The sequence below is a fragment of the Gouania willdenowi genome, chromosome 17 (assembly GCF_900634775.1).
Source record: "Gouania willdenowi chromosome 17, fGouWil2.1, whole genome shotgun sequence".
Lineage (NCBI taxonomy): Eukaryota > Metazoa > Chordata > Actinopteri > Blenniiformes > Gobiesocidae > Gouania > Gouania willdenowi.
The window spans coordinates 12,293,887-12,320,432 of NC_041060.1; the positions used below are offsets into that span (position 1 = coordinate 12,293,887).

The 26,546-nt window shown below is 40.5% G+C and overlaps 1 protein-coding gene across 3 annotated transcripts in view; it reads right to left on the reverse strand.

The window, feature by feature from the left end:
- Positions 1-1,512: 1,512 nt before the first annotated feature.
- The window catches only part of sugt1 (SGT1 homolog, MIS12 kinetochore complex assembly cochaperone), a 47,779-nt gene continuing 22,745 nt past the window's right edge, over positions 1,513-26,546 (reverse strand). For 2 of the 3 annotated variants that reach the window (XM_028473699.1, XM_028473700.1), the window contains exons 11-14: positions 19,315-19,405; positions 12,983-13,155; positions 2,722-2,816; positions 1,513-2,139 (exon numbers count right to left, since the gene is read on the reverse strand). In XM_028473699.1, coding sequence (XP_028329500.1) covers positions 2,103-2,139; positions 2,722-2,816; positions 12,983-13,155; positions 19,315-19,405 — 396 coding nt within the window. In that variant the 3' untranslated portion in view covers positions 1,513-2,102. Of the gene's footprint in view, positions 2,140-2,162; positions 2,817-12,982; positions 13,156-19,314; positions 19,406-26,546 lie in introns of those variants that run through there. The other variant, XM_028473701.1, reaches the window with a different exon arrangement.

The window sequence follows — 26,546 nt, forward strand, 5'->3', positions numbered from 1 at the left end:
TGTTTGGCCTTGGAAAGATCAGGCCAATCGAATAAATGCTCTGTACTGCTGCTACATAGGAGATACATTGAGGCCAATCTATTTGTTCGTCCTGCTGAACGCTGCATTCTCAGTGAACTCATCAGTAACGCCACACGTCTTGTAGCTAAGCGACAAGCTGTTCTATAAATAAACATATACACTAAAGCAACCCACCAGAAATACATGTATGTAGCAAGATAAACTATAATAACATGACTATAGCTCAGTGTTTTTAAACCTTGGGCTCGCCTGGAATTAAAATGGGGTCTTCTGAAATGTCTGGTTATTGATTAAAATTCTATTTTTGTTTTTTTTAATCATTATCAAATGTATATTCTTGAGGAATAATAATGAAAAAAGAAAAGAAAAAAGGAAAAGAAAATGAAAAAAGGGAGAAAAAAAGCAAAAAAAAAGTTTAAAAAAGAAAGAGAATAAAATGGGAAAACGCATACATATTTCTCAAATGGGGGTATGTGTACCCCTAGGGGTAGACGGTGGCACTATAGGGGCGGGCGAGAGAGAGAGAGAGAGAGAGAGAGAGAGAGATATTAGCAAATAAAGTGTCGGTCCTAATGATAAAAACTATAGAAACTTATCTATTCAGGAGCCACTAAATCATGTTTTTCAACCTTGGAGTCAGGACCCCATGTGGGGTTGCCTGATATTTCAGAAACTTTTTAAAAGATTATTGAAATTTCAAAATACTTTTTATACATATATATTTATGAAAACACAATCTTAAACAACTTTTTCTATACTTTCACTTTGTGAAATATAAATCTAGTTCAATTAAAATGCAGTTAAAAAAAATTATCTGAACTCAAAAACTAATTCTGGAAAAAAAATGTCTTTGGGGTCACCAGAAATTCTTGATATCAAAATGGGGTCACGGTCCAAAAAAAATTGGGAACCACTGTATTAAATAGTATTTTTTTTCCCACTTATTTACACAATGAGATTCTTTCAAATGTGTGTTATTACTTGTTTAGTCATTATGCTCTATAGTTGTTTAATAATACCGTCGTTTTCTATAAGCAAAATGTTGCACTCGGACAAAGGGGGTACCTGGATCCAGAAATAAGAAAAAGGGGGTACTTGAGCTTCACCACACACACAATCTCAAGCTAGTATTCTATACTTTCTCAAATAAAATGCAGTATAATATTATCTGACTGGGCACATCTCATTACTGTGTGCACTAATCCTGTCTAATCTGTATTTGTAACACAGTATAACAAACACTAATTCTAGAGAAATATGTTTCTGTGATCGCCAGAAATTTGTGATATAAAAATGGGGTCACGACCCAAAAATGATTGGATGATCTGCTATAGCTCAACTACATCAAAGCTATTTCTTTAACATTCATCAAACTTCATTACAAGTCATTGTTATCTAGTGATCAATGAAACTGTGAAACAAATAAGTGAAATCAGTTCAATTGTTTATTAAACTCTTTCTTCCCCAACAAAGTCAACGAAAAACAAACAGTTTTGTGCGTATGAGTCCGTTTTTATTTGAAGTTTCTAAACATTTAAATGGAAAACCTCATAATTCAGTTTTGTGGTTTTAATTGTTTCTTTTATCCACCTCATTGTTTTGTAATTTGATCATTGTATTACTGTCAAGTAGTTAAAGTACTGTCTGTCTGTGTGTAGTGCTATATTTATTAGCACCAATCTATACTATTGTTATCTACACAAATATCAAATTATCCATTTATTCAAAGTGACATTGTTTTATGTTTGTGTAGAGAAAATTTAAAAATGTGATGCCAATTTGTGTTCGACATTGACAGAAGCTTCCCTTTGGGGTTGCACAGTCAACATCGGAACGTGTGTCCGTTCTGTGAACTCGTCATGGAGTTCTACAAGATAAACACGTCTCTGCGATAGGTGCGTGACGTCACATGGGAGAAATGCCTTTAAGGTTTAGAAAATGCCGCGGAAAATGTAGCTTTAGTGGAAGCTACGGCGCTATTTTGCTCTGAAAGCAGCTTAACCACTGAAAATCTGTTTGATGTTGAAAACGACAATAGAGAAATGTAGTCAAACTAGTAACGGCCAACACACAACACTTCACTATACTTGGGTTGGAGTCGTCTTGTCGGAGACGTCCCTGAAAAAGAAACACACAGAAAATTTGTGAGCCAAACATCAAATCTTTTATTGAAGCACATTTGAAGCTTGAGTCACACTGGGAGAACGACTGGAGTGAAGCTACGGGTGAAAATATCCAGATGAGACAGTGTTGCTGTCAAGTTTTTATCAAATAGCAAATAAAAACATTGAGAGTCTTCAAATGACTTAATTTGCTTACATTTAATTTAAATTTTCAGGAGGAAAAATAACATGATTGGGGTTGAGAAAGCAGGTCTGACAGAAGGTTTGGTGCTTTTCTTGACATTTTAATATAGTTTCATTTAATGATGACTGGCTTTTACCAAGATAATTAGATGGGATGAATCCTGAGAATCACTAGAACTGATTATTGAATTAACTTGACTGTATTTGTTTAGAAGTTATTGCTGAAATTAGAGGTTGAAGTGATGGTTTTTGTACTGATAGAAGACACCAGCTCAACGACAAAGAGGGGCTGTAGAAGGAGACGGCGGATAGTAACGACTCCCAAACGTGAGCAGATGCGAGAGAGAGGTGAGAATACGGAGGGAGGAAATGGGGGATAGAAGGTGTTCAGTACTTCTTGAACTCGACATCATCTGGAGGGCTCATTTTCACTTTTCTTTTGCCGACGTCTTTCCAGTTGGTGCTCAGGACTGTACCACCTGACTCCATCTGTGGAGGGGGGAGAGACAACAATTCATTAGCAGTTATTAAACATCTTCTAGTCTAGAACACAGGGCTGGGGTCAATTATATTTTACAATTACATCCTCAATTATCCATGTTCAAATATGAGTATCAACTCAATTATGATTACGATGACCGGCATTTTATTCCCAATTACATTTCAAATATTTTTTCCCTCCAGAAAGTGAATTACTTTCTCAATTACTAAAGTTCAACTTCAATTAAGCACAATTACTGAGACCTTTAATAAATAAGCACACAAAAAAAAAGCTTCCTCTGGTGTTAGCTTTCAGTTAGCATCTCTTATGGTAATAAGTCAGTTTTGACCCATGTTTTTAATCAGCTGTAAAAAACACTAAAAAATATTATCAACCATTATTTTTTTTTCATCTCTTGGTTTTCTTGTTAGGCTTCCTTATCCATAAACAATATTGGTATTAATGTTTTTGGTGTGGGTGTTTGAGCATTCTTTTTTCAGTATACCCCTACATCAATTTATTTATTTATTTTTTAAATGGTAAAATGATCCTAAAGAGAACCGGCGTGTAGTGGGAAAACTTTAATATGAAACATATCTTACTGATTGTTAACTATGTATGTTTAAGCCATAGAACTGTAACACTGTTCCCCAGTTTTGCTTTTAATTAAATTATAATCAGTTTTTATAGAATTTCCATGCCAATTACAATTACTAAGTCAATTATCTGAACAATTACAATTCAAGTATCATTACAACTGCAACTTAGTATTAAAATTACATTATAATATGTCATAATTGTAACTGAAATATTGTGAGGATGCAGGTGCTGGCCTACGTCATCCAACACTGCATTAGCATTAGCCCAAAATTCATATTAGCCTAGCATTATCATTAGCATTAGTTAGAATAAGTATTAGCAAGCAATAACATTAGCCTAGCATAAACATTAGCATAGCATTAGCATTAATATAGCATTAGCTTAACATTAACATTACCTAGCATTAACATTACCTAGCATTAACATTAGCCTAGCATTAGCTAAACATTATCCTAGCACCAGATTAGCATTTTCTTAGCGTTAGCACTAGCCTAGTATTAGCCTAGTCAATGAACTCTACGTGAAAAAACGCAGAAGATATGATGAAAATTGGTGAAATAGGTTGTAGGATCTAAAACCATCTAAATAAAGTTTTTAAAAAGCTGAAGAAAGTGGAAAAGGTTGAAATGGGTTGAAGGTCTGAGCTGAAAGTGAACACACAGCTAAACATGTTGAAGTAGAATAGTTGAAATCAGTTCAAGAATGGCTGAACAGCTGAAGTTCAAATTTCAAAGTAAGCGATGTTGAAAATGTCTGATGTGGAGGGGAAAATGAAAAATTAAACAGTTGAAAAGTTATAAAAAAAAAAAAAAGCAAATACATAGCATAATAGACAGAAATTATCTGCACATTTTGACACCAAACTTGTTGAAATCATTCAAAAACATGTGGGAGTAGTAGGTGGTGGATGGGAAAAGTTTAATAACTATAATAAAATATATGGATAACAATAATGAGGATGCCTCCTGTACCTTCACTAATTAATGATGAATTACGCAATTACAATTATAATTGACACCACACCAACCCTGCTAGGATATCCCAGTAGTTCTGGATGTGTGCGTTTCATGAAGTTAGGTGAGTGAAGAATTCAACCCCTCCTTCTTCTAAAAGGTCACATGCTTTCTGATCATCACCAGCATTGGTTTTCTCTCTGGAAATCACAGCGGCTCCTTTTATCCCAGCCAGTTTCCTGCTTTGGGGAAATCATATCGCTACAAACACGGGCTTTGCTGACACGCTCCAATCATCAATCAACATTTAATTGCAAAATGATACGTTACTTCCTTCCTTACACATAAATCCACACGTGGAAGCTCATTAGTCAGACAAGCTGTTCCTGCTGCATCAGGCGCTGCTAAATGTGGCGCTTTTACGTTTAACTTAGTGTTGTTCTTTGTTCATGCTTCGAGTCAAGGAAAGGAAAATTAAAACCACAGCGCGTGCTTTCACTCTCGTTTGACTGAGAGTCACACTACCTTGGAACTCAACACATGGATGTGAACATTCTGGAAACATGGATTTTATTCTGTGTGGGACACATTTAATATCTGCCTAACCAAGGTTGAGGATAGAAGTGAAAAAGGCTCTTTACACAAAGTAAAAACCAGTAGTTTAAAATAAATAAATAAATCAATGGAACAGGGTTGGGGTCAGTTACATGTTTCAATTACAATGAACAGCACTTTTTTCTAGATGCAATTAAAATGACAAGTATTATTTTTCCCCTGAAAGCCAATTACAGTTAAGTTCTTAATTACTAAAGTACAAGCACAATTATCACAATTACTGAGCCTTTAATAAATAAGCCCATAAAACTTAACCTTCCTCTTATGTTAGCATTTCTGTTAGCATATCTTATGATAATGGGTCGGATTTTGCCCGCTTAAATTAGTTCTAAAATAGTGCTGGGCGATTTTGCCTAAAAAAAAATCTCAGATTTTTTAAAGAAAAATTTGAGTTTTGATTCAATTTTTTTTTCAATGCACTTAAAAATGACTGCAGACATTAGATATATTGTCAAAAGTGCAACTTTTTTGCTGTGATTGTCCTCAAGAGTTAAAATATATAGAACAATCCCAAAATAAAAAGTAAATGAGGCTCTGTCATTCAACTATTTCAAGCTTTAACCCAGGTTTAAGCAAAGGTGCAGCAGCAAATTCACAGTAGCTTCAATGTCTGATAAAGAAAACAGAAAACTACATATTTTACAACATATAACATCACAATAATAATAAACTCTTCCCTTAGCATCTCAGCATAGTGTGGATAAAAAATGAAACATGCCTGTGGCACACACATAGCCTACTCAAAGGGTAAACAAAGAGGGGGCTGGCTCACATTGCGTTATGGTAACCCAAAAGGATGGAACGCGAAAAAGTCCAAAAAAACTGTAGTGGGAAAAAAATAAAAAATTTAAAAAATAAAATAAAATTAAAAAAAAATTATTTTTTAAAAACTTGAATTTGCAAAATAAAAATTGTTTTTATCTACAAATTCCATAAATCGATTAAATCAATTTTTTGCCCAGCCCTACTGTAAAATAACCTACAACCTATCATCCAATTTGTTTTTCATCTTTTAGTTACCTTGATAGGCTTCCTAATCAATGAAAATATTGGTTCTAATATTTTCGGTGTGAGCATTAGAGGCTTTTTTTGTCTGTGGAATGATCCTCAAGAGAACAGACAGGTAGTGGGAAAAGTTGATGTGAAACATATTTTAATAATTATTAAATATGTATTTGTAAGCCTTAGAACTGTAACACGGTTCCCTAGATTTACTTTTATTAAGCTGTAAATTAAAGCTTTACAGCTTTTTAAAAAAGAGCTGAAAAATGGTTAAGAGTCAGTCTTGTGATCATGTGATCATTTTTTTTCCCAATAAGGAATTACTTCGGTTGGTTGTAAATGTATATATTATATCCATGTCCTTGTGTGTATATTATGTCCATGTCTGTATATTTTATTACATCTTCTTAAATGTATGAGGACAACGTATGGAAAGCAGCTCATGGCTAAATCTGGCACAAGTATTGCACTGGTGCTCATTATCTGTGCTCTCCTACTAAAGGTAGAATAAGTTTTTATAGAATTTTCATACCAATTACAAAGTAAATTATCTGAATTCCATTACAATTACAACAGCAGCAGATCTTTTCAAATAAAATTACAATTATGTCAATTTTAATTATAATCGACCCCAACCCTGGACAAATGGTGGATATTAAACGTACAAAGAAAAAAAAACAGAAGTGTGGCTCAACAACTCACAACAAATGTTGCTTATTCTGTTCTGCATACACTTTCCAACAAGGTAAACAAACAAAGATCTCAGCCGGATGCTTTTAGTTTGAGTAAGGGGTTAATCAATACAAGGAGAAGCGGCTGCGGCTGATTCTGCATCGACTCAGTGACCGCACACAAAATCGATTCAAAACATCCTGTCATTGCAAGACCTGGAAGGGCAACTCTTTTTCACTGTTTGACACTATGAACGTCTCACCTGAATTATAACACGGTGAAAAATAACACTTGGTGCTCCAAGCTCCACCTACAAAAAAAATCAATCAGGAAGGAAGTACGAAAAGCTCAGCAGCTGCGAGGCCACTTTAAAGCTGCTGCATTAGGTGTTTTTGCTTTACCTGCTTTACAAAAGGGAATTAATATGTTTGCTGTTGCATTCGAACATGTAAGTTAATCATAAAGTAAAGTTAACTCCTCAGAGAACGAGTGACGAAGCATTTTTGTGAAGAATGTGCCGACTCTGCTCTGGGAGACCTGGGATGTTTCAAACCCCCAGATGAATGATTTAAAGAACGCTTTGGTTACCTTGTGCTTTATACGACTCGTGTCAAAGTGACTGATATAGCAGAAATCTGAGACCTCATGAAGTTGACTTTAATTTTGCAGTCGAGTTTCACCACGCCCTTTGAACAGATGTATTGTTTGCTGTTTTTCCTCAGATATATTTCACAGCAGTCACTCACTGCACTGACATTGTTCCTTTTCCACAGATCATGGATCATTTGACAAACAGATGATGGAACTCTGCAGAAAAAGGAAAATATTCCACCACTTTCAAACGTTAAAAGTAGTATTGAAAGGTGCTTTTCTCTATGGATGAGTTCCCATAGGGAACACACACACACACACACACATGCACGCACACTCTCTTAAGATGAGAAAGAGTTGTAGCTCAGTATAACCCGCTGTATTTCAACCTCGGGGTTGCCTGAAATATCTAGAAATTGATACAATTAATTACTGATTAAAAATATAAGTAACACTAAATCTATTCTAAATATAATGCAATACAAAGAAAAGAAGATAATTTTTTTTTAATTAAATACAGTATGAAAATATCTGGCAGCTGGCACATATTGTTAATGTGTGCAGAGCAATTACTCTGTATTTGTAATTCAGTATAACAAACATGATTAAAATCTAATTCCAGAAAAAAAAAAGCCTCGGTGTCACTAGATATTTGTGATTTTATCTCCATAATATTTCCTGTACTCGTCTGAACTCGTGTCTCTGTCTGCCTCAATCTTCAATGTTTTTATTGCTGTATAAACACACACATTAAGTTGTTTCCTACCAACTTTCTTTGTGGTGAGAAGGAATAGAAAAAGCAAGAGGCAACATTCAGAGTTTGGTGAACTCTCCTTGAAGCCTTACTCAGCGAGGTGTACGCCAACGTTTTGGAAATCTCATGAAAGCAACTGATCTAATATCTGCAGCAGCTTCCACATTTTAGGGCACGTTGGACAACAGAGGATTTCATGCATCATGGAAGGAGTGATTGATCGAATGCTGTGGTGTAGATTCTGAGAAATGCCAAAGAGAGGAATACTTTAAAAAAATAATTAAACAGAGAACTTTTGCTTTTGGCCTTTGTTGCTATTCACACAGTAGCCTGTTTATTTCTGGCTCCCTCTTCCTATAGTGAGGAATCCTTGTAGTAGTTTGTGTCCAGTCACGGCCCATGCAGGGCTTTAGCCTCTCCAAGTTAAATCATTTTCAGAACCACCAGCTTCTAAAGCAGTCACAATCATTACACAACACATGACGTTTATCCACCGTCATTGTTACATGTGTGTTACCTTCAATGCTCTTCAACCTTGTGGTCATGACCCCATGACCACAAGGTTGAAGAACATTGAAGGTCTATCTTTGTTGTATTTAGCGCTATATATCTGTAAAGCAAGATGAAATGAATTAAATATCTATTTTCATAATTAAACACAACACACAATTTTAAACAACTGTATTCTATACTTTCACTTTCTCAAATATAAATATAGTTCAAATAAAGTATAGGCAGTATAAAAATATCTGAGCTGGCGCAATTTGTCACTAATCCTGGTTAATCTGTATTTGTCAAAAAGAATAACAAACATGATCAAAAACTAGTTCTAGAAAAACAAATGTCTTTGAGGTCGCCAGAAATGTATGATATCAAAATGGGGTCACGATCCAAAAAGAGGGTGGAAACCACTGCCTTTGGCCAATTTCATTAAAATGTGGAAGGAATCTGCATCAATATACTGATTCTGGATCAGTAGAAAAAAATTGTAATGACCGATCTTTATGATGTTTGACTCAGTTATGCCAAATTTGATCAGATCCGATCCAGATTGCGCATTTCATCACGATTTTTCAAAAAACAAAAAAATAAATGGGGGTGCCCATACATTTGGTCCTACTGTATCGTTATAAATGGGGACTGAAATTTCTTCCAAGTCTTTAAAGTGTGAAAAATCATGATACCATGATCAGGATCAATGATCCAGATAACTGACAATATCTGGAAAAGAGGAGATTTGGAGCTTGTTTGAGGTTTGTGTTCTTGTTTAAAACATAAGAGTGTGAGGACAGCTCAGAAAAAACTGAGGTCACCAAACTGCTGCTTGAAGAGTCCACGCTTTGAAGAGAATAAAAACAGCTGATAACCCACTTTTTGCTTTTTCTGCTGACAGAGAAGTCCAAGGGCACGACTGTTTATAATGACCTTGCATCAATACCAACCAAATACAGTGGGTACGGAAAGTATTCAGACCCCTTTAAATGTTTCACTCTGTTTCATTGCAGCCATTTGCTAAAATAAAAAAGTTCATTTTATTTCTCATTAATGTACACTGAGCACCCCATCTTGACAGAAAAAAAACAAATGTAGAATTTTTTGCAAATTTATTAAAAAAGAAAAACTGAAATATCACATGGTCATAAGTATTCAGACCCTTTGCTCAGTACTGAGTAGAAGCACCATTTTGAGCTAGTACAGCAATGATTCTTCTTGGGAATGATGCAACAGGTTTTTCACACCTGGATTTGGGGATCATCTGCCATTCTTCCTTGCAAATCCTCTCCAGTTCTGTCAGGTTGGATGGTGAATGTTGGTGGACAGCCATTTTCAGATCTCTCCAGAGAGGCTCAATTGGGTTTAGGTCAGGGCTCTGGCTGGGCCAGTCAAGAATGGTCACGGAGTTGTTCCGAAGCCACTCATTTGTTATCTTAGCTGTGTGCTTAGGGTCATTGTTTGTTGGAAGGTGAACAATCAACCCAGTCTGAGGTCCTGAGCACTCTGGAAGAGGTTTTTTTCCAGGATATATCTGTACTTGTACTGCATTCACCTTTCCTTCAATTGCAACCAGTCGTCCTGTCCGTGCAGCTGAATAACACCCCCATAGCATGATGCTGCCACCACCATGTTTCACTGTTGGGATTGTATTGGGCAGGTGATGAGCAGTGCCTGGTTTTCTTCACACATACCACTTAGAATTAACGTCAAAAAGTTCAATCTTGGTCTCATCAGACCAGAGAATCTTATTTCTCATAGTCTGGGAGTCCTTCATGTGTTTTTTAGCAAACTCTATGCAGGCTTTCATATGTCTTTTACTGAGGACAGGCTTCTAACCAGCCACTCTGCCATAAAGCCCCGACTAGTGGAGGGCTGCAGTTATAGTTGACTTTGTGGAACTTTCTCTCATCGCCCTACTACATCTCTGAAGCTCAGCCACACTGATCTTTGGGTTCTTCTTTACCTCTCTCATCAAGGCTCTTCCCTCACGATTGCTCAGTTTGGCAGAACGGCCAGGTCTAGGAAGAGTTCTGGTTGTCCCAAACTTCTTCTTCTTTAAGAATTATGGAGGCCACTGTGCTCTTAGGAACCTTGAGTGCTGCAGAAATCATTTTGTAACCTTGGTCAGATCTGTGCCTTGCCACAATTCTGTCTCTGAGCTCCTTGGGCAGTTCCTTCAGCCTCATGATTCTCATTTGCTCTGACATGCACTGTGAGCTGTAAGGTCTTATATAGACAGGTGTGTGTCTTTCCTAATCAAGTCCAATCAGTTTAATTAAACACAGCTGGACTCCAATGAAGGAGCAGAACCATCTCAAGGAGGATCAGAAAAAATGGACAGCATGTGAGTTAAATATGAGTGTCACAGCAAAGAGTCTGAAAACATATGACCATGTGATATTTCAGTTTCCTTTTTTAATAAATTTGCAAAAATTTCTACATTTCTGTTTTTTCCTGTCAAGATGGGGTGCTGAGTGTACATTAATGAGAAATAAAATGAACTTTTTTGATTTTAGCAAATGGCTGAAATGAAACAAAGAGTGACAAATTTAAATGGGTTTGAATACTTTCCGTACCCACTGTATATAGAGGTAAAATAAACCATACTATTATAAGAGGACATGGAGGAGGACATTTTTTTCTTTTCTAGAGGACTGTCTCCCCGCAGCATGAGATCATGACATCAATGATGCTAAGCTTAAAGCTACATGTTCTCTCAGCCTGACACAAACCCCCTCTTTGTGTGGAGCTCGACACAGCCGTCAGCCACTAAGGTGAGGAATGTGTGCACCTCCTCAAATGACCAGAGTCCTTTTCTTTTTGCCCACTAGATGAACAAATAACTCCTACTCTTACAGTAATTAATACATTTTGCACTGTTCTTGTGTAAACATTATAAAAACGCAGTAATGATTCTCTAATATAGCAGTAGGTAGCACATTTTTTTAGGAGCACATAATAGCAAAGGTGGAGGCAAATAGGTAAAAAAAAGGTAAAAAAAATAGAGCTGTATACAGTAAATGTCATGGAAAAGCAACAAATATTCAATATTCAACCAAAATGTTTTGTTTGAAATTTAAATAAACTGGGCGAGTGATTTAAAAAAAAAAAGTTTAAATTTTGTCATCACGATTAAAGGGTACTTGTAGTGAAAATGTATATCATAAAAAATGTGTTTATGTATTTCCAATAAACAAACAAACAAACAAACAAACAAACAAAAACATTAAAATGACTTTTTGGAATGACTTTATACCTTTGTAAAACCAAAATGACGACTCTCCATAGTATATGCCCCCAAGGTAAGGCTGGGTGATATATCGATATTTTAATTTATATCGATAGATTGCTAGCACATTTTCACATGGAACAATATCATTTATATCGATATCATTTAGTGTTAAAATAGCATAACAATTATTTCCATTGGCCGCAAGTCCGCACCTATTTCTCCTCTCCCTCTCCCATGTCAATGTCTCACAAGTTACAAACGGGACTCAAAACAACTCGTTACAGTCACACTGCATGTTCATTGTAAGCAGGGGAAGCTCAAACGCTGCTTATTTGTCGGGACGGAAACAGAAAAGTAACATAAAGTTCCGTCCATGTGCTCAGTACATATCAGGAAGATGGCAAGTCTCAACTCTGACCATACGTTCCTATGGCCCTTAAAGGGACAGTCCTCAGAAGGCCATCATTACAGCGTGCGTGTGTCTGTGTGCGTGTTAGTAGTGGCAACTGTTTATATATTCTGTATGCCACTTTGGATAATAGTATCTGATGAATGAACAATTGTCAGTAATAATAAATAAATCCTCGACAGGTAATAATAATAATAATAATAATAATAATACAACTGTACAGCACTTTAGTCAGCTGAAGTTGTTTTTAAAATACGCATAATTTGTTTTCTAAATTTTGATATTGTTTTTTACACCTCTGTTAATATAAAGGTCCCTGAGTGACATTTGGCATGTGGCTTTAACTGATTTACCTTATTTTAAGAGTTTCCCTCTGAAAAAAAGAAACTGACAGGTACGCTATTAAGGGACACCCCAATTACATCACAGAGAAAACATCAATATATCTTGAACATTGCGATTCTGGTTCGGTTGTATGCATCAAAACATCATCTCAAAGCAAGGGATATGTATCGAGATATATATTGTAAATAGCTTGAAAATATTGGGATATTTTTAAAAAGGCCATATCGCCCAGTCCTACCCCAAAATATAAAATCGTTCTAAAAAGTCCTTTTAAACACTTTTTTTTGGTATCTACATTTTCACTACAGCTACTCTTTAAGGAAACAAGATGTCTAACAAAAGCTGTTCTGGTTCCGAGTGAAGCTTTCTAATGCAGTTTGGTAACAATACAAAAAAGGCTTAAATCTCTCCTGCAAACTGAGAGAAGTTACACCAGTTCTGAGGAAACTCACATTAGAGATGTGTAGTGTTAAATAAGTTTAACGTCAGTGAACCTTTGTACTCACAAAAGATTTGTTCATGGCTCGTCGGACCTCGTCCGAGCCGTCAGAGTAGATTTGCTGAAAGAGTTTGTTGAGTGCGGCGTCGCCCTCCAGGTTCTCATTTTTCTCCTCCTCTTTAAGTTCCACCACCATCTTGTCCCATTTGCCCGTAGTCTGAGATACAGATGGGTTTGGATCTGATGAGGGAAATGAACTAGTGTTTGAATCAGGAAGATATAAAGACTTAAACCCTGCTAAGAGGCAAAAAACGTAATTTATTTACTATATCTTCAGGGGGGATACATCTTGTAAATCGTGTAAAGCCACTCAAAGCTTCAATTTAAATCTAATTCAATATCCTCAATAGCTTTAAACACACAATATGACACAATATGGGTCTGAATATGGTATCACCAGGGCCGCCAAAACACACACTAGTTCCCTAGCAAGCTGCAAAGACTCCGACGTGATAACTAGTCAATCATTGACAACTGCTGATGCAATTTTATGTTACTTGAAGATTGAAAAGCTCACTAGCAATAAAGGCTTAAACTAGTGAACTAGTAAGCATGATCACTATTTTAAGTCTTTTTTTCCCCTAGTGTTAAACTAGATGGACCCAACATGTTTACTAATGAATTAGTAGAAGTAAGATATCTACTCGTAAAGCCATTTGCAGCAGCACTAATGAACTAGTGATGGTAAGTGTGTACTAACTAACTAGTGTAGGGAAAATAAGCACTACTTAACTAATTACAGAAACAAAAAAATCATGATAAGTTGGGAAAAGTGTGCACGGACTGAGGCTTCCTATTGGCTGCTCAGTCCAAAATGAAACATGACAACCAATGAAAACTTTAGGTTATGTTTATAACCCCGGTTCTATGAGTAATATGAGTGAGATGTCTCACTATGGGATACACACTCCCTGTAGCCCTCAGAAACACTTTTCTCAATCCGCCAAGCCCTGATTGGCTGGAAAGAACTTTCCATCCACCGGGAACACTCGTTCGGGCAAAAAGGGTTGTCTGGTGAGACATCTCACTCATATTACACATAAAACCGGGGTTATATACATAACCTAAAGTTCCATTTTATAATATTTCGTGAGATGTCTCATTATGGGATATGGCAGCTCCCGAGATGAAGAGTCCACCACTGTCGGCACCGAGTTGGGCTCCAAAATAATCCCCACATCGCCCGGAAAGAGCTGAGCGCATGACGGGTGAACCGAGAGCGCACGGATGTCACGAACCCACTTAGCTGAAGCTAGTGCTAGTAACAACACAGCTCACAGAAAAGCAACCCAAAGGCTAGCTTACCCCAGTGGCTTAAGGGGAGGATGCTTAAGATCTCTAGGTTATGTATATAACCCCCAGAGATCTGTAGGTTATGTATATACAGTAACCCCCGGTTCCATGAGTAATATGAGTGAGATGTCTCACTCATATGATGAAATGGTACCCCCAACCAATAATAATCATTAATTGAAATAATTAATGATTATTAAGTTGTAATGAGAACCACCGCCAGATCTGTTGGTCTGGCCATGGGGGGGAAGGAGGAGGGCGTGTGCTCAATTCATAAAAAAACAGCCGATCAGTGGGAGCTGACTCACCGTTTTATCCTCAAAACCCACATGACAGGCTGCGATCGCTGCCAAATACACTATCACAGTGAAAACAGGCCACGCACTTGTCAATCAGGCTCTGCAGGGATGATAAGATCACTCCCCCCGGGCCCTGAAAAAGGGATGTGACACCCCTGGAGGAATAAACCCTCGAAACACTGTAGGTTATTTACATAACCCCGGTTTCATGAGTAATATGAGAGACAAATCTCACATGACAAAGAACCCCCCACTTGCAATCATACAGAGAGCTAGTGGAAGAGGCCCGGGTACCCTGTAAGCTGAAGATCACACACTGTGAGGGTCCCATCGCTGACAGAGAGCCATTCAGGGGCCAAGCCCACAGACCCAGCCGCTCTGAGTGTGGGTAGAATATCATTCCTCCCGCCTGTGACAGCAGATCTCTGCGCAGCGGGAGCTGCCAAGGAGGAGCGCAAAGCAGCTGGTAAATCTCTGCCAGCCAGTGCATGGCTGGCCAGTGAGGCGCCACCAGGATCAGTGCATGACCTTGCTCCCTCATCCTGGACAGAGTGGGGGGTATAAGAACCAACGGAGGAAATGCGCAAAGCAGTGTGCATGGCCAGACGTGTGCCAGTGCGTCTACGCCAAGGGGAGCATTCGTGCCGTGCAGGCAGAAAAACAACGCGGACTGCGTGTTTTTCTCCATGGCGAACAGATCCACCTCGGCCCGTCCATAGAGGGCCCACAACTGTTGCACCACCAGTGGGTGTAACCTCCATTCCCCGTACACCGGCGCGCCCCTAGACAGCAGGACCGCGCCTTCGTTAAGGACCCCGGGAATGTGCATCGCTCTCACAAAGAGGAGATGGTCACAACCCCACAGGATCAGCCTGCGTGCCAGCAGCAGCAGCCGACGGGAGCATAAACCACCTTGGCAGTTGATATACGCCACCACCGTGGTACTGTCAGTCCTCACCAGGACATGATGTCCCCTGAGAAACAGGAGGAAGTGGATCAGCGAGAGGAACACCGCTGACAACTCCAAATAATTTATGTGACAGCATCGCAGGTCTGCTTCCCAGCAGCCTCTCACCGACCTGCCCTCGAACACCCCACCTCAGCCCGTCAGGCTGACGTCCGTGGAGATCACCTTCCTGGACGTAACAGTCCCCATGGAGACACAGCGCGTCAGGCAATCTGAACCCTCCATGCGCCATGACGCACAGGGCCTGAGCCCATGAGAGGTTACCCACAGCTGGAATTCCCTCATGTGGAGGCGGCCGAGGCGGATGACGTGGAAGGCCGAAGCCATCAATCAGAGTAACCGGAGTCATAATCTGAACTGAACAGATTTGCCCGGTCGAAACAGTGCGAGGCATGCCCTGAACGTCTCCACCCGCTGCGCCGACAGGTGCGCGGTGAGAGGCACCGAGCGCAGAGACAGTCCCAGGAAGACAGTTTCCTGTGTAGGGGACAACATGCGCTTTTCCTCGTTTATCATGAACCCTAGGACAGATAAGTAGCGTAACAGAATGCGCGTGTGCTGGACTATCGCAGCCTCCATGCAATGCACGAACACCCTCGGACTCAGTGAGAGGCCGAAGGGGAGCAAACGGGATTCATAACAAATCCCCCGGAAAGCAAATCTCAGGTACATTCTCTGCTCAGCAGGGAGCCGATCTCTTGCAATACACGGGCCGGGTCCCCCTGTGCTTGAGTGTGTATTACGCTGGCAAAATGGGGAGGGACAGCCGCAAACTGTAACCTCTCCGATATCGTCCGCAGGACCCAAGTCAGAGCTGCGATTGCTACCCATTTCTCCCTCTATAGGAGAGGGTGGATAAGCGTTCCGACCGTGGTACAGTGGCACCCTCTCCCGGAGGCAGGCTGCCAGTGGCCCAAGAAACCATTTGTGGCGTAATGGCTCAGTCTTGAGGTGACAAACTGCACACTACTAAAGGGCCCGGAGGGAGGTAGAGCTCTCTATTGGCGGCAGCCTGCCCAACAGTAGAGGAGACGACCCTGTCAAAGCGGCGCCCCCTGTCATTGGAGCAGAGCCATACCCCCAGAAATGAGCGTGCAGTACTGCTCGTTCACGGGGACAGTGTGGTAACGGGAACTCCGCAGCCTCCAACCCGGAGAAGGCCGAGGCCTCCCGCCGAGTGGAGACAGCAGGTACCGTTACCACGCTGCTTATAGTAGAGGATTCTTCTGTCACATGCTGCGCCCCTGGCCTTTGGCTGGGGTGCTTAAGCAATGTACACATCTTTATTTGAACATGCGTGCTTGTGGACATGGAGGGGGGCGTGAGCCGAACTTCCCGTGAAACATGTCCTCTCCCGACCGTCCGAGGACCGTGCCTCGATGGTGGGGCTTCCGTGGAAGACACAGACAGAGAGCTTCATCATCCCTCTTTTCGTCTCTGCACAAAAGCCAGCGACGGGCCGAACATCCCGTCCGGGACCAACTGCGCGTCGAGGATTTGGCTTTTTTCTGTGTCAGAAAATCTAGTGAGATTGAGCCAACACGCTCGTTCTTGAAGCACCATGTTGCTCATCACGCTAACCAAGACCCGCACGGAGCGGCGCTGGGTGCGGAGACACACACTTACTACGGATGAAATTTCCTCCACTGTCGCTGGGTCCTGAGACCGAGCAAAATCCTCACACAGTTCAGCTTGGTATGCCATGAGGAAGGAGAAGACATTTCGAGCTCTCACTAAGAGCGCCGCTGCAGCGCACGCCCTGCCCAATAGGTTTGACTGAAGACGGCCCGTCCCAAAGGCAGCAGGCCACTGGGAGCCCCAGCTGAGGCCACGGGCAGATGCAGAGTCCATAAAAGGGCCGTGTCCTCTTTGCTCGCTGAGGCAGAAGCGCCGTGAAGAGGAAGAAGGGGGGCCCAGGCGGATATCAGACACGTCGGCCCAGTGCATCCCGTCCCCTCCGTGAGAGGAGCCTCGGTTCCCATCGCCGCTTGAGGCAAGCAAAAAGAGCAGGTGGATTAGCTTTTATGCTACCACATGCACCGGACGTCCGAGGCGTCGGGGACAGCGTTGACTTTTTTTTTGAACGGCAGCTGGGTAGCTGGATTTTGGGGGCTCAGGTACCGTGGTATGGAGTTGGAACCGGGCCTTACATGGTGGTGAAGGCTCAGGAGAGAGAACCACGCTCGCCGGACCTGCGGGGGGGTCGACAGCCGTGATCTGGGACAGCAGCAGATGTGCTGGCTTCCGTGCACTCTGGTTGTACGGCACAGAGCTAGCAGCGGGACTGTCACCGGGGTCGTACCGGAGTGAGAGGCCGCTGGAGGCTAACGTGCACGCCGGAGCGACAACGTTGGAAGGAGCAGTCAGCTCTGGGTTTTCACGCTTTGCAGCAGTTAAGGACAGCACCAACGAGCCCGGAGGCGTCAAGTAGTGATGTCCAGAAGCTCTGGACTCGTCGGTGCAGAACTCGGAGCGGCTAACAGACACCATGAGTGAGAGAGCCACTCGAGGACCAATGTGCGCCGAAGCGACAACGCTGGAGGAGAGCCGACAGCCGGAGCTGGGGCTCTGAATTTCACTTACCTGTGAAGGAGCAGCACTTACCGAGCAGAGCAAGGTAAGTGCTGGTTGCTTCTCGACCTGTTGTGGTCCACGCAATGCCTTTTACAGATACCAGCGCCCGGTGACAGGAAAACCCGAAGGAATCAGCCTGTGGACAGTTTAGCCGATAAGAACGTGAGATGTACATGAGAGAGAGAAGAGGTGTTTGAATGAGGAACTGTACATCCGCCCTCCCTCTTATAGAGAGTGGCAGTGTCCCCAGCGGATGGAAAGTTCTTTCTAGCCAATCAGGGCTTGGCAAATTGAGAAAAGTGCTTCTGAGGGCTACAGAGAGTGTGTAACCCATAGTGAGACATCTCACAAAATATTATGAAATAGAATGCAGGATTTTGTTCTAACCATCCCTGCTTTATTTGCTCTATAGTTTGCTGTAAAAGGCACACTTGCATATTTAGTTATCCTTTTGACTCAGATTTGTTTTTGTTATTTCAGTTTAAAGTTATTTCTATTTAATATCTATCTATAATTTTTTTTCATTGAGCCAAATTACTGCATCTATACTTACAGAAAGTATATTATTTAATACTATGAAGGGTTGCCAAGTTATATGCATGTTGTTATATGATCATTTTGTACCAATGATACATCAGGGATGGGGTGAGTTGGGGGCCCTGGGATCCAAACTTGCTTAGGGCCCCAATTTAATCAGTTGCAGAATTCCATAAATCCAGCAGCAAACCCAGAAGCAGAAAGATTCAGGCCAAGTGCGGACACGCAGCAACGTGATCCCACCAAATCAGATGTAACATATTATGCTGAAATGTAAGTAGCCTTTAATAGCCAAATGTTTGCTTTTGCCTGAGTGGAGCGAGACAAAAAAAAGAGAAAAAAAAAGTCGTTTTTACTTACACACTCTGACAGATGTCCAAAAGCAATTAATACTGTCAGTAATGGGGGTGCATGTGTGGGCTGAAAAACTGAGTCATATTTTGCTGTCATACCTTTCCCTCTCCTACTTTCTGTCAGACTAATGAAAGACTCTAGTAGGGCTCGACTGCCCACTCTCATTTCAGGGCAGAACAGACAAACAGAGCAGGTTATATTGATCTTTTGGTTTAGAAGGAGCAATAAGAGAAGTTTCAGGGAGAAGAGCAGAGGAAACAGAGGAGGAGGAGTAAGAGGAAGGGTGAGCGTAAATGGCAAAACTGTGAGACTGACGGGGATTGAAGTGTTTGACGATGGACTCCTGTCCTTCGCCCTCCAGCTTCTCCCATCTGATGCCGTCCATCTTCTTCATCTTGATCTCCACCTGACAGAAGAGAGGGGGGGAGGGGGTGAGAGACAGAGGGAGAGAGATTTAACAAAAACAGGTTGTTTTTGGTTAGTATGCGGGACAAAAATAACTTTCCCATTAGAGTGGCGTGTTAAAAGTACAGGACATCAGATCATTATTGAGGCGAGAGAGGAAGAGTGCTGATCAGAGTTGTCGTTGGATTGGTCTAGAAATGTGTGTCGGTGTGATGGAGAGAGAGAGAGAGTGGGGGAGGGTGGGGGAGTGAGAGACATGAGGGATACGCGGGGGCACAGCTCAATCTCAACCCTCACTGACAGCCATACTGCACTAACGAGATGCCTGTCAGGCAGAGGGGCCAGTGGTGGTGAGGGAGGGGTGGGTGGTGGTGGGGGGGAAGGGGGGAGGAAGATCTTAATTCCACACAGCAGCATCTGATCCCAATCATTACTCTGGGAGAACATGGTAGAAAAGAGGAAACAATGAGGGGAGAGGATATGGACACATTCTCTTAATGCTGAGCAGCACTGACAGGACACACAGCGGCGAGACACGTGAGCAGCAGCGCCCTCCACAACTCCCCCAAACATCCACCCCCACCGCCCATTAACGGTGCACGTCTTTGATATTTGTGCATGTGAATATGACAGAACCGGTGATGTTGGTGCAATTAAGGAACATTTCTGCTCTGCTGAGCGATTTGATGATTCATTTATGAGGGTGCCAGAAGTAGGGGGACCTGAGAGGTGGACGGGGAGAAGAGACACCAAGTGAGTGGGGGAACAGATTGAAGAAAATAAGACAGAATGATCGTTGTGCCGAGGTGATGAGCTAGCGCGAGACGAGGCGCGCTGATAGAACACTTTGGTTAGTGTCAGCGCTTTCTGGCCCTCAGAGGGCATTGTGCACGGCGAGGCCAACGCAGGGTCTGATATTAACTTCTGGCATACCTTACGGAAGGCTGAGGAGCTAAAAACAGAACATCTCTGCAGAGAGTACAGGTCACTGCTCAAATAATTCATATTCATCCCTTCACAGTGCGTGTCATACATCTACATTATTGAGTTACACTGGTTCTCATCTCAGTTCTGAAAAAATATTTTGTTCATTAGCTTTAAACATTTTTCAAGAGCAAAAAGTACACAGGATGCGTAAACATAACGTAAATAAACAAAATACATGTGCATAGGCCTTTATAAGAACATTATTTCTGAATAACAAACAAAACTTGTCAGAATACAAATAATAACTAGAACTGGAAGCAGTTATGAAAGGGGGGCAAGCCTTCCAGCACAACTCGGCCCCCAGGTTTCGTGTGAAAGTTAGAGGCCAAAATGCGTTTGCACCCATTACAGCCACTTTTTGGTATGGGTGATCTGTGTGCTTTTATATATGTACCCTGTAAATTTCACAGCCCTCAACATAATACTTCATCTGAAATAAAGGTTTGTTTATTTATGTTATGGTGTAATAAGCCACGCCCACTTTGACCAAATGGCAAATAAATTTGAGATATGGCTTCAGGAGGGAACCAAGATCATGCACCAAATTTGGTCTTGCCATTTAAGAGATATAAATTTCCCCCTAGTGGCGTAAATTATTACAATTTTGCTCATACCCTTACAGTCACATGGCAACTAAGGATCTCAGATTTGGTGTTAACATTTATTTTGACCGAGATATGCAAGAGTTAGACATTTTTATAGCTAGCTAGAAAAATTTACTCAGTAATTTATTCACGCATATTTTGAGCCAACAAAAGTCTTTTATCAACTTTAGATCAGGTCCAACTGAACACACTACGTGCCAAGTTTCATGCTGATTAGACAAAACCCAAAGGAGTAATTCGAAAAAGTAGGTTTTTTATATGTAGTGACTTACAAAGAGCATTATGCTGTGGGAGTGGGCGTGGCCTATGTCAGAAGATGCGACTCTATATAGGGAACACGTGGATATGAAGTTTTTTAAGATGTGAATTAAAATGTGAAAGTAAGGCCAAAATGTGTTTGCAACTATAGCGCCACCTAGTGGCGCAATTTTTGGTATGGGTGGTCTGTGTGGTCTTCTATATCTACCCTGTAAATTTTACAGCCCTCAACATAATAATTTAGCTGAAATAAATGTTCATTTATATGTTATGATGTAATAAGCCACGCCCACTTAGACCAATCGCAAATAATTTTGAGATATGGCCTCAGGAGGGACCCAAGATCATACCCACTAAATCTGGTTAAAATTGGTCTTGTCATTTAAGAGACTGGTACAGTGCCGGTCGGAAGTATGCATTCATATAGTGGGCGCTTAAGGAGAGTTGTCAATTACGGGCATAATAATAACATACTCTGTAGCATTATTAAGGGGTATATTTGCAGGTGCAAAGTAAAATGTGTGCAATTTCCCTGGTTTAATTCTATGAGACATGCACATGATGAATGTGTTGGGGTTTTTTACTCATTTTTATATTTTTTGTTTTAATTATTGTTTGTTTTTGCCATTGCAGTGTTATTCTGCAGTCATTTTGTGTATTTTTTTTTCCTGATGTAGTTTTTGTGCATTTCTGTTGTCATTTTAGTGTATTTTTTGTATAAATATTTAGTTTTGTGTATATTGAGTCATTTTCATATTTTTGTTGTTTGGTGTATTTTTCTGTAATATATGTTTTTGGAGTCATTTCGTGTGTTTTTGGAGCCTTTTGTATATTTTTTTGCATTTCTGTTGTCGTTTTGTGTACTTCCTGTATAATGTTTTAGGTCATTTGTGCTTTTTTTTGTATAATTATTGTTTTTTGTTGCATTTGTAGTGTGGTCCATTCTAAATTCATGGACACCAGTCCATCCACGTGTACCTGCCTAACTTTCACTAAATTTCTCTATTGTCAATAGTTAGGTGTAGTGGCAGGTGTGTCACCTGATTGATGTGTGTGCGTGTGTGTGTGTGTGTGTGTGTGTGTGTGTGTGTGTGTGTGTGTGTGTGTGTGTGTGTGTGTGTGTGTGTGTGTGTGTGTGTGAGAGAGAGACAGACTCTCTACCTGGGACTCTCATCTCCTCCGTTGGTTCTCACACACACCCACCGCGAAAAAATGTGCAGCTTTCAACACAGCAGCCATTGCCGTCAATAACTTCCGGGTGAGCTCTGTCCAGTCTAAATAGCGAACAGTCAAACTAATGTGAAAATAAACCTTTTGAAACATTATCACCAAATAAGGAACAGTAAAAAGTATGTTTCATCAAAAGAGAAGTCCACGGGAGCTCACTACCACGCTACGGACGTGTGTCGTGACACAGACTGTAACCGGACTAAATGGTGGTCCGTTATACAACTTCCGGGTGAGGTCCGTCAGGTCTAAATAGCGTTAGGTCAAACTAACATGAAAATAAACGTTTTGAAATGTCATCACCAAATGAAGAACAGTAAAAAAAAAGTATTTTTCCTCAAAAGAGAAAAGAGAAGTCCACGGGAGCTCATGCACGCACCGGAAGTGAGCTGTGCTGTGAAATAGATATAGATGGTGTGCTAGCGCCTCCTCACACCCTGAGGTCAAAAGTTGAATAGGTTTCATTTCGGGGTCGTCCAGAAGTGAAATAATATTAAAATGAACATTTTGAAATGACCAAATTACTCCAAAATAACAGATACACACACTCGGGGTATTTTGAACTCGTCGAGCGAGTTTCAGGTCGAACTGGCACCGCGTCGGGGAGATATTTGCTCCACACACACACACTCTCACACATCCACACAGACCTCCCTTGAATTATAGTATAGATATAAATATTCCATATTTGCAGCAACCCCTCGTGACCTACATTATTTAAATATGTTGCGTACCCCCACAGTCACATGCCAACCAAGGACCTCAGATTTGGTGTTGTTAGCATTTATTTTGACCGAGATATGTACCAGTTTGCGTTTTCATAGCTCGTGAGAAAATTTTACTCGTTAATAATTTGTGCATATTTTGCCTGAACAAAATTATTCGCAGAACTTTAGATCAGGTCCAACTGAAGACTCTACATGCCAAGTTTCACGCTGATTGGACAAAATCCCAAAGAGTAGTTAGAAAAAGTAGGTTTTCCAGTTTTCCAGATTTTACTTTCAGGCGGAAATGAGCGTGGCCTAGCCCAGCTGATTTAGTGCTATTCAAGGAATCTGTGGATATGAAGTTTTTGAATGTGCAACAAACGGTGTGGGAGTTATAGGCCAAAATGAGTTGACCTTGGTTATAGCTCCACCTGTTGGCGGACATATGTGAGTTTTTGCGTCCAAGGTATGCGAGGGGGGGGGGTCTGGACCCAACCCCCAAAGCACATCGCCCAACCTTGCACGGTTTAGCCTGCAGCACCACTTTTACCGGGGAAAACATAATAAAAATAATCCTTACGATTAAAATAGGGTTCCTAGCACCACTGGTCCTAGGAACCGCATATGTAAGCATACGCGGTTCCCTGGCCCCGTGGGCTTGGCCCCCTAATAATAATAAATAATCCTTACGATTACAATAGGGTTCCTAGCACCGCGGGGCCAGGGAACCGCGTATAAAATAAATAAACAAACCTACTTTGTTGAAGGAAACCATACGAGTCAACATTTTGATTGAATATTACCAATTGAAAATCTAAATAGTGTCATATACAGTCAAAGGAGTTTCTAATTCACTGTTGTGTTCTTTGTGTGGGCCCTAATTTTTTTCAAAATTCTGTGTTTTCCACTTTATTTTTTAGAAATATTCATCAATTTTTTCAGAAAATAGTTTTTAACTCTAAAATTATAAAAAAGGAAACTATAATTAAACAAAAATGTATGTCAAAAACAAAAATGTAATTTAAAAACACGTGTTGAACAGACATGGATTATTCTGACTGCTCCTTTTTAATTATTCATAATCATACGTTATATGACGCTGTATGACAGCAGCATTCATTTCAACCAATTTCCCCACGGGGATGAACGGTTTACTGAATCTGAGCAGGTTTATTGATTAAGTTTTATTTTATTTATTCATACAAACAGCCAAAGTTAATTTAAAATACCTGTATTTAAATTATCCTGATGACATTATTGCAGACCATAATTATTATGCAAAAATAAATGGATGCAAGGATGAATCAGTTATTTCACCACTAGTGGTCAGAATATTAAACAGTATTAGAAGCAATCAAGTTATCATTTCCGCATTTAACAGTGGATTCCATTTTCATTGGTCAATTCCGTAAACGTGGAAATGGCAGGGCCCTATTAGATGTTCCCCCCGTAAACTACTTTCACTGTCTAGTAATGCACAATATTATGGGGACATTATTGCAATTGGCTGCTACTGGCTTTAAAATTAAGTATTGGACTTCGGCCATTCCGCCGATATAATCAACCGCTAAAATACAAAAGCTTTGTAGGAAACACTGTTAGTTGGTTTCTCTGAGCTGTTTGAAGCCACACATGCTGCAGATCGTCTGTTTTTATGTGATAGATTGACAGCCTATCTTGCCTCATGCCATGAATCGTAAAAGCTAGTTTGAAGGATTGACAGAAGCGTTCATAAAAGGTGCTCATCAGGACGTCTATCAGACAGCCTGCTCCTCCTGTTCCCTTTGGAAACAAACCATTTCACCTTTAAAAATCCCTTGGCACTGTGTTTCCCTCTTTCCTTTCTAATTTTTGGTTTGCTGTTCTCGTCTCAAATTGTACTAATGAGTATGTGGCCAATAACAAATCATCCAAAATTGAGTAGTCACAACAAGCATTGTGTTATGATGATGACACAATTTCTATGTGGCCACTCTAAGAAGCTGTAAAACTATTTGGCAGCAGATGAGAATAGGAAGCATTAGGCAAAGCTTTAGGACAAAGAAGTATGTGTTTTACAGGAAAATCACACTAACGACTAAACACTGAAAGCCAATGACTACTGTAACTACTGTAAATATGTCTTTGTACACCTAAGGCTTCACCACATACTGATCACTTTTAGAGTTTTAGGATGCATTAGATTCATAGCGCAAACAATAGTGTGGTATTTAATTTAGCATCCGTTTAAAAACACAAGGTTAGTTTTATACTGCTGATGTAAATACATATGAACAGATTTAAATAATACCAAACACACACATGCACACAAGGGATAAATGAGCCAAATTTCCCGATTCGATTACGATGTTCGATTATTAATGATCCCAATCTTACCAGGATTTCTTGTGTTCCTTCACCAGGCAAGGACACCATTTCTGTTCTAATTTGTTACCGGTATTCACCATGATATCAACTCCACATCCCGCGAAGCGCGAAAATGTGAACAGAGGCTGTTCGAAATGGCATACTTCGTACTATGCGCTACAAACTCAATGAATATATACTGACTATAAACTATAAGTATGATTAGGATGGTGGCCTTTCCCACTGAAGTATGCTTCCAAGTTTCCCAAGATGCATTTCGAACTTAAACTTGCCTGCAAGATGGATTCTCCTCGTGTTCACAAACAACAAAATCCATCTTGTACTGTTCCCGCCTTTGCCTTTCGAAAACGAACCGAACCGATTCGAACCAATCATGAGGTAGTGTTGTGGTTTAGGGTGGGATATCTGGGTGTGACGAAGGCAGAAGCGCCGAAGCAAAACTGACTCGAGGAAAACACATTTCATGCCAATATTTCGGAGAGCCGCCATTGTGCTACTGACTAAGTTACCAGTTAACTTAAAAAAGACAGAGCCCTATTTAGTAAAGCATTAAAAACTAATGGAAGAAAAAAAGAGATGCTTTAGTTTGTTGACTTTTAGCTTGAAGCCTGTCCCAGGACGATTTTACATTCCGCTCACAATGCATCATGGGGCGGTTGAGTATGAGTAGTGTTAAAAAATGTCCTGATACAGTATACAGTCGAGTGTTTCTCGTGTACTCAATCTTTCTAAACTATCTAATGTGAACGCACTACAAACTAATTTTGACGTTAGACTTAGTATGAGTAGCATATTAGTATGCCATTGTTTACAGTGAATATGAAAAACCTTTGAGGGGCAATTTCCAACTTTTTCCTTTCTTTTTGAATGATGTTCGATTCATTGATCTATGAGGTATACACTATGATTTTACCTAATAAATAAAATATCCTGTGTAGCATTAGCAGCTGTAAGTGTTGCTTTTAAACATTCATATCTACTACATGTTTGA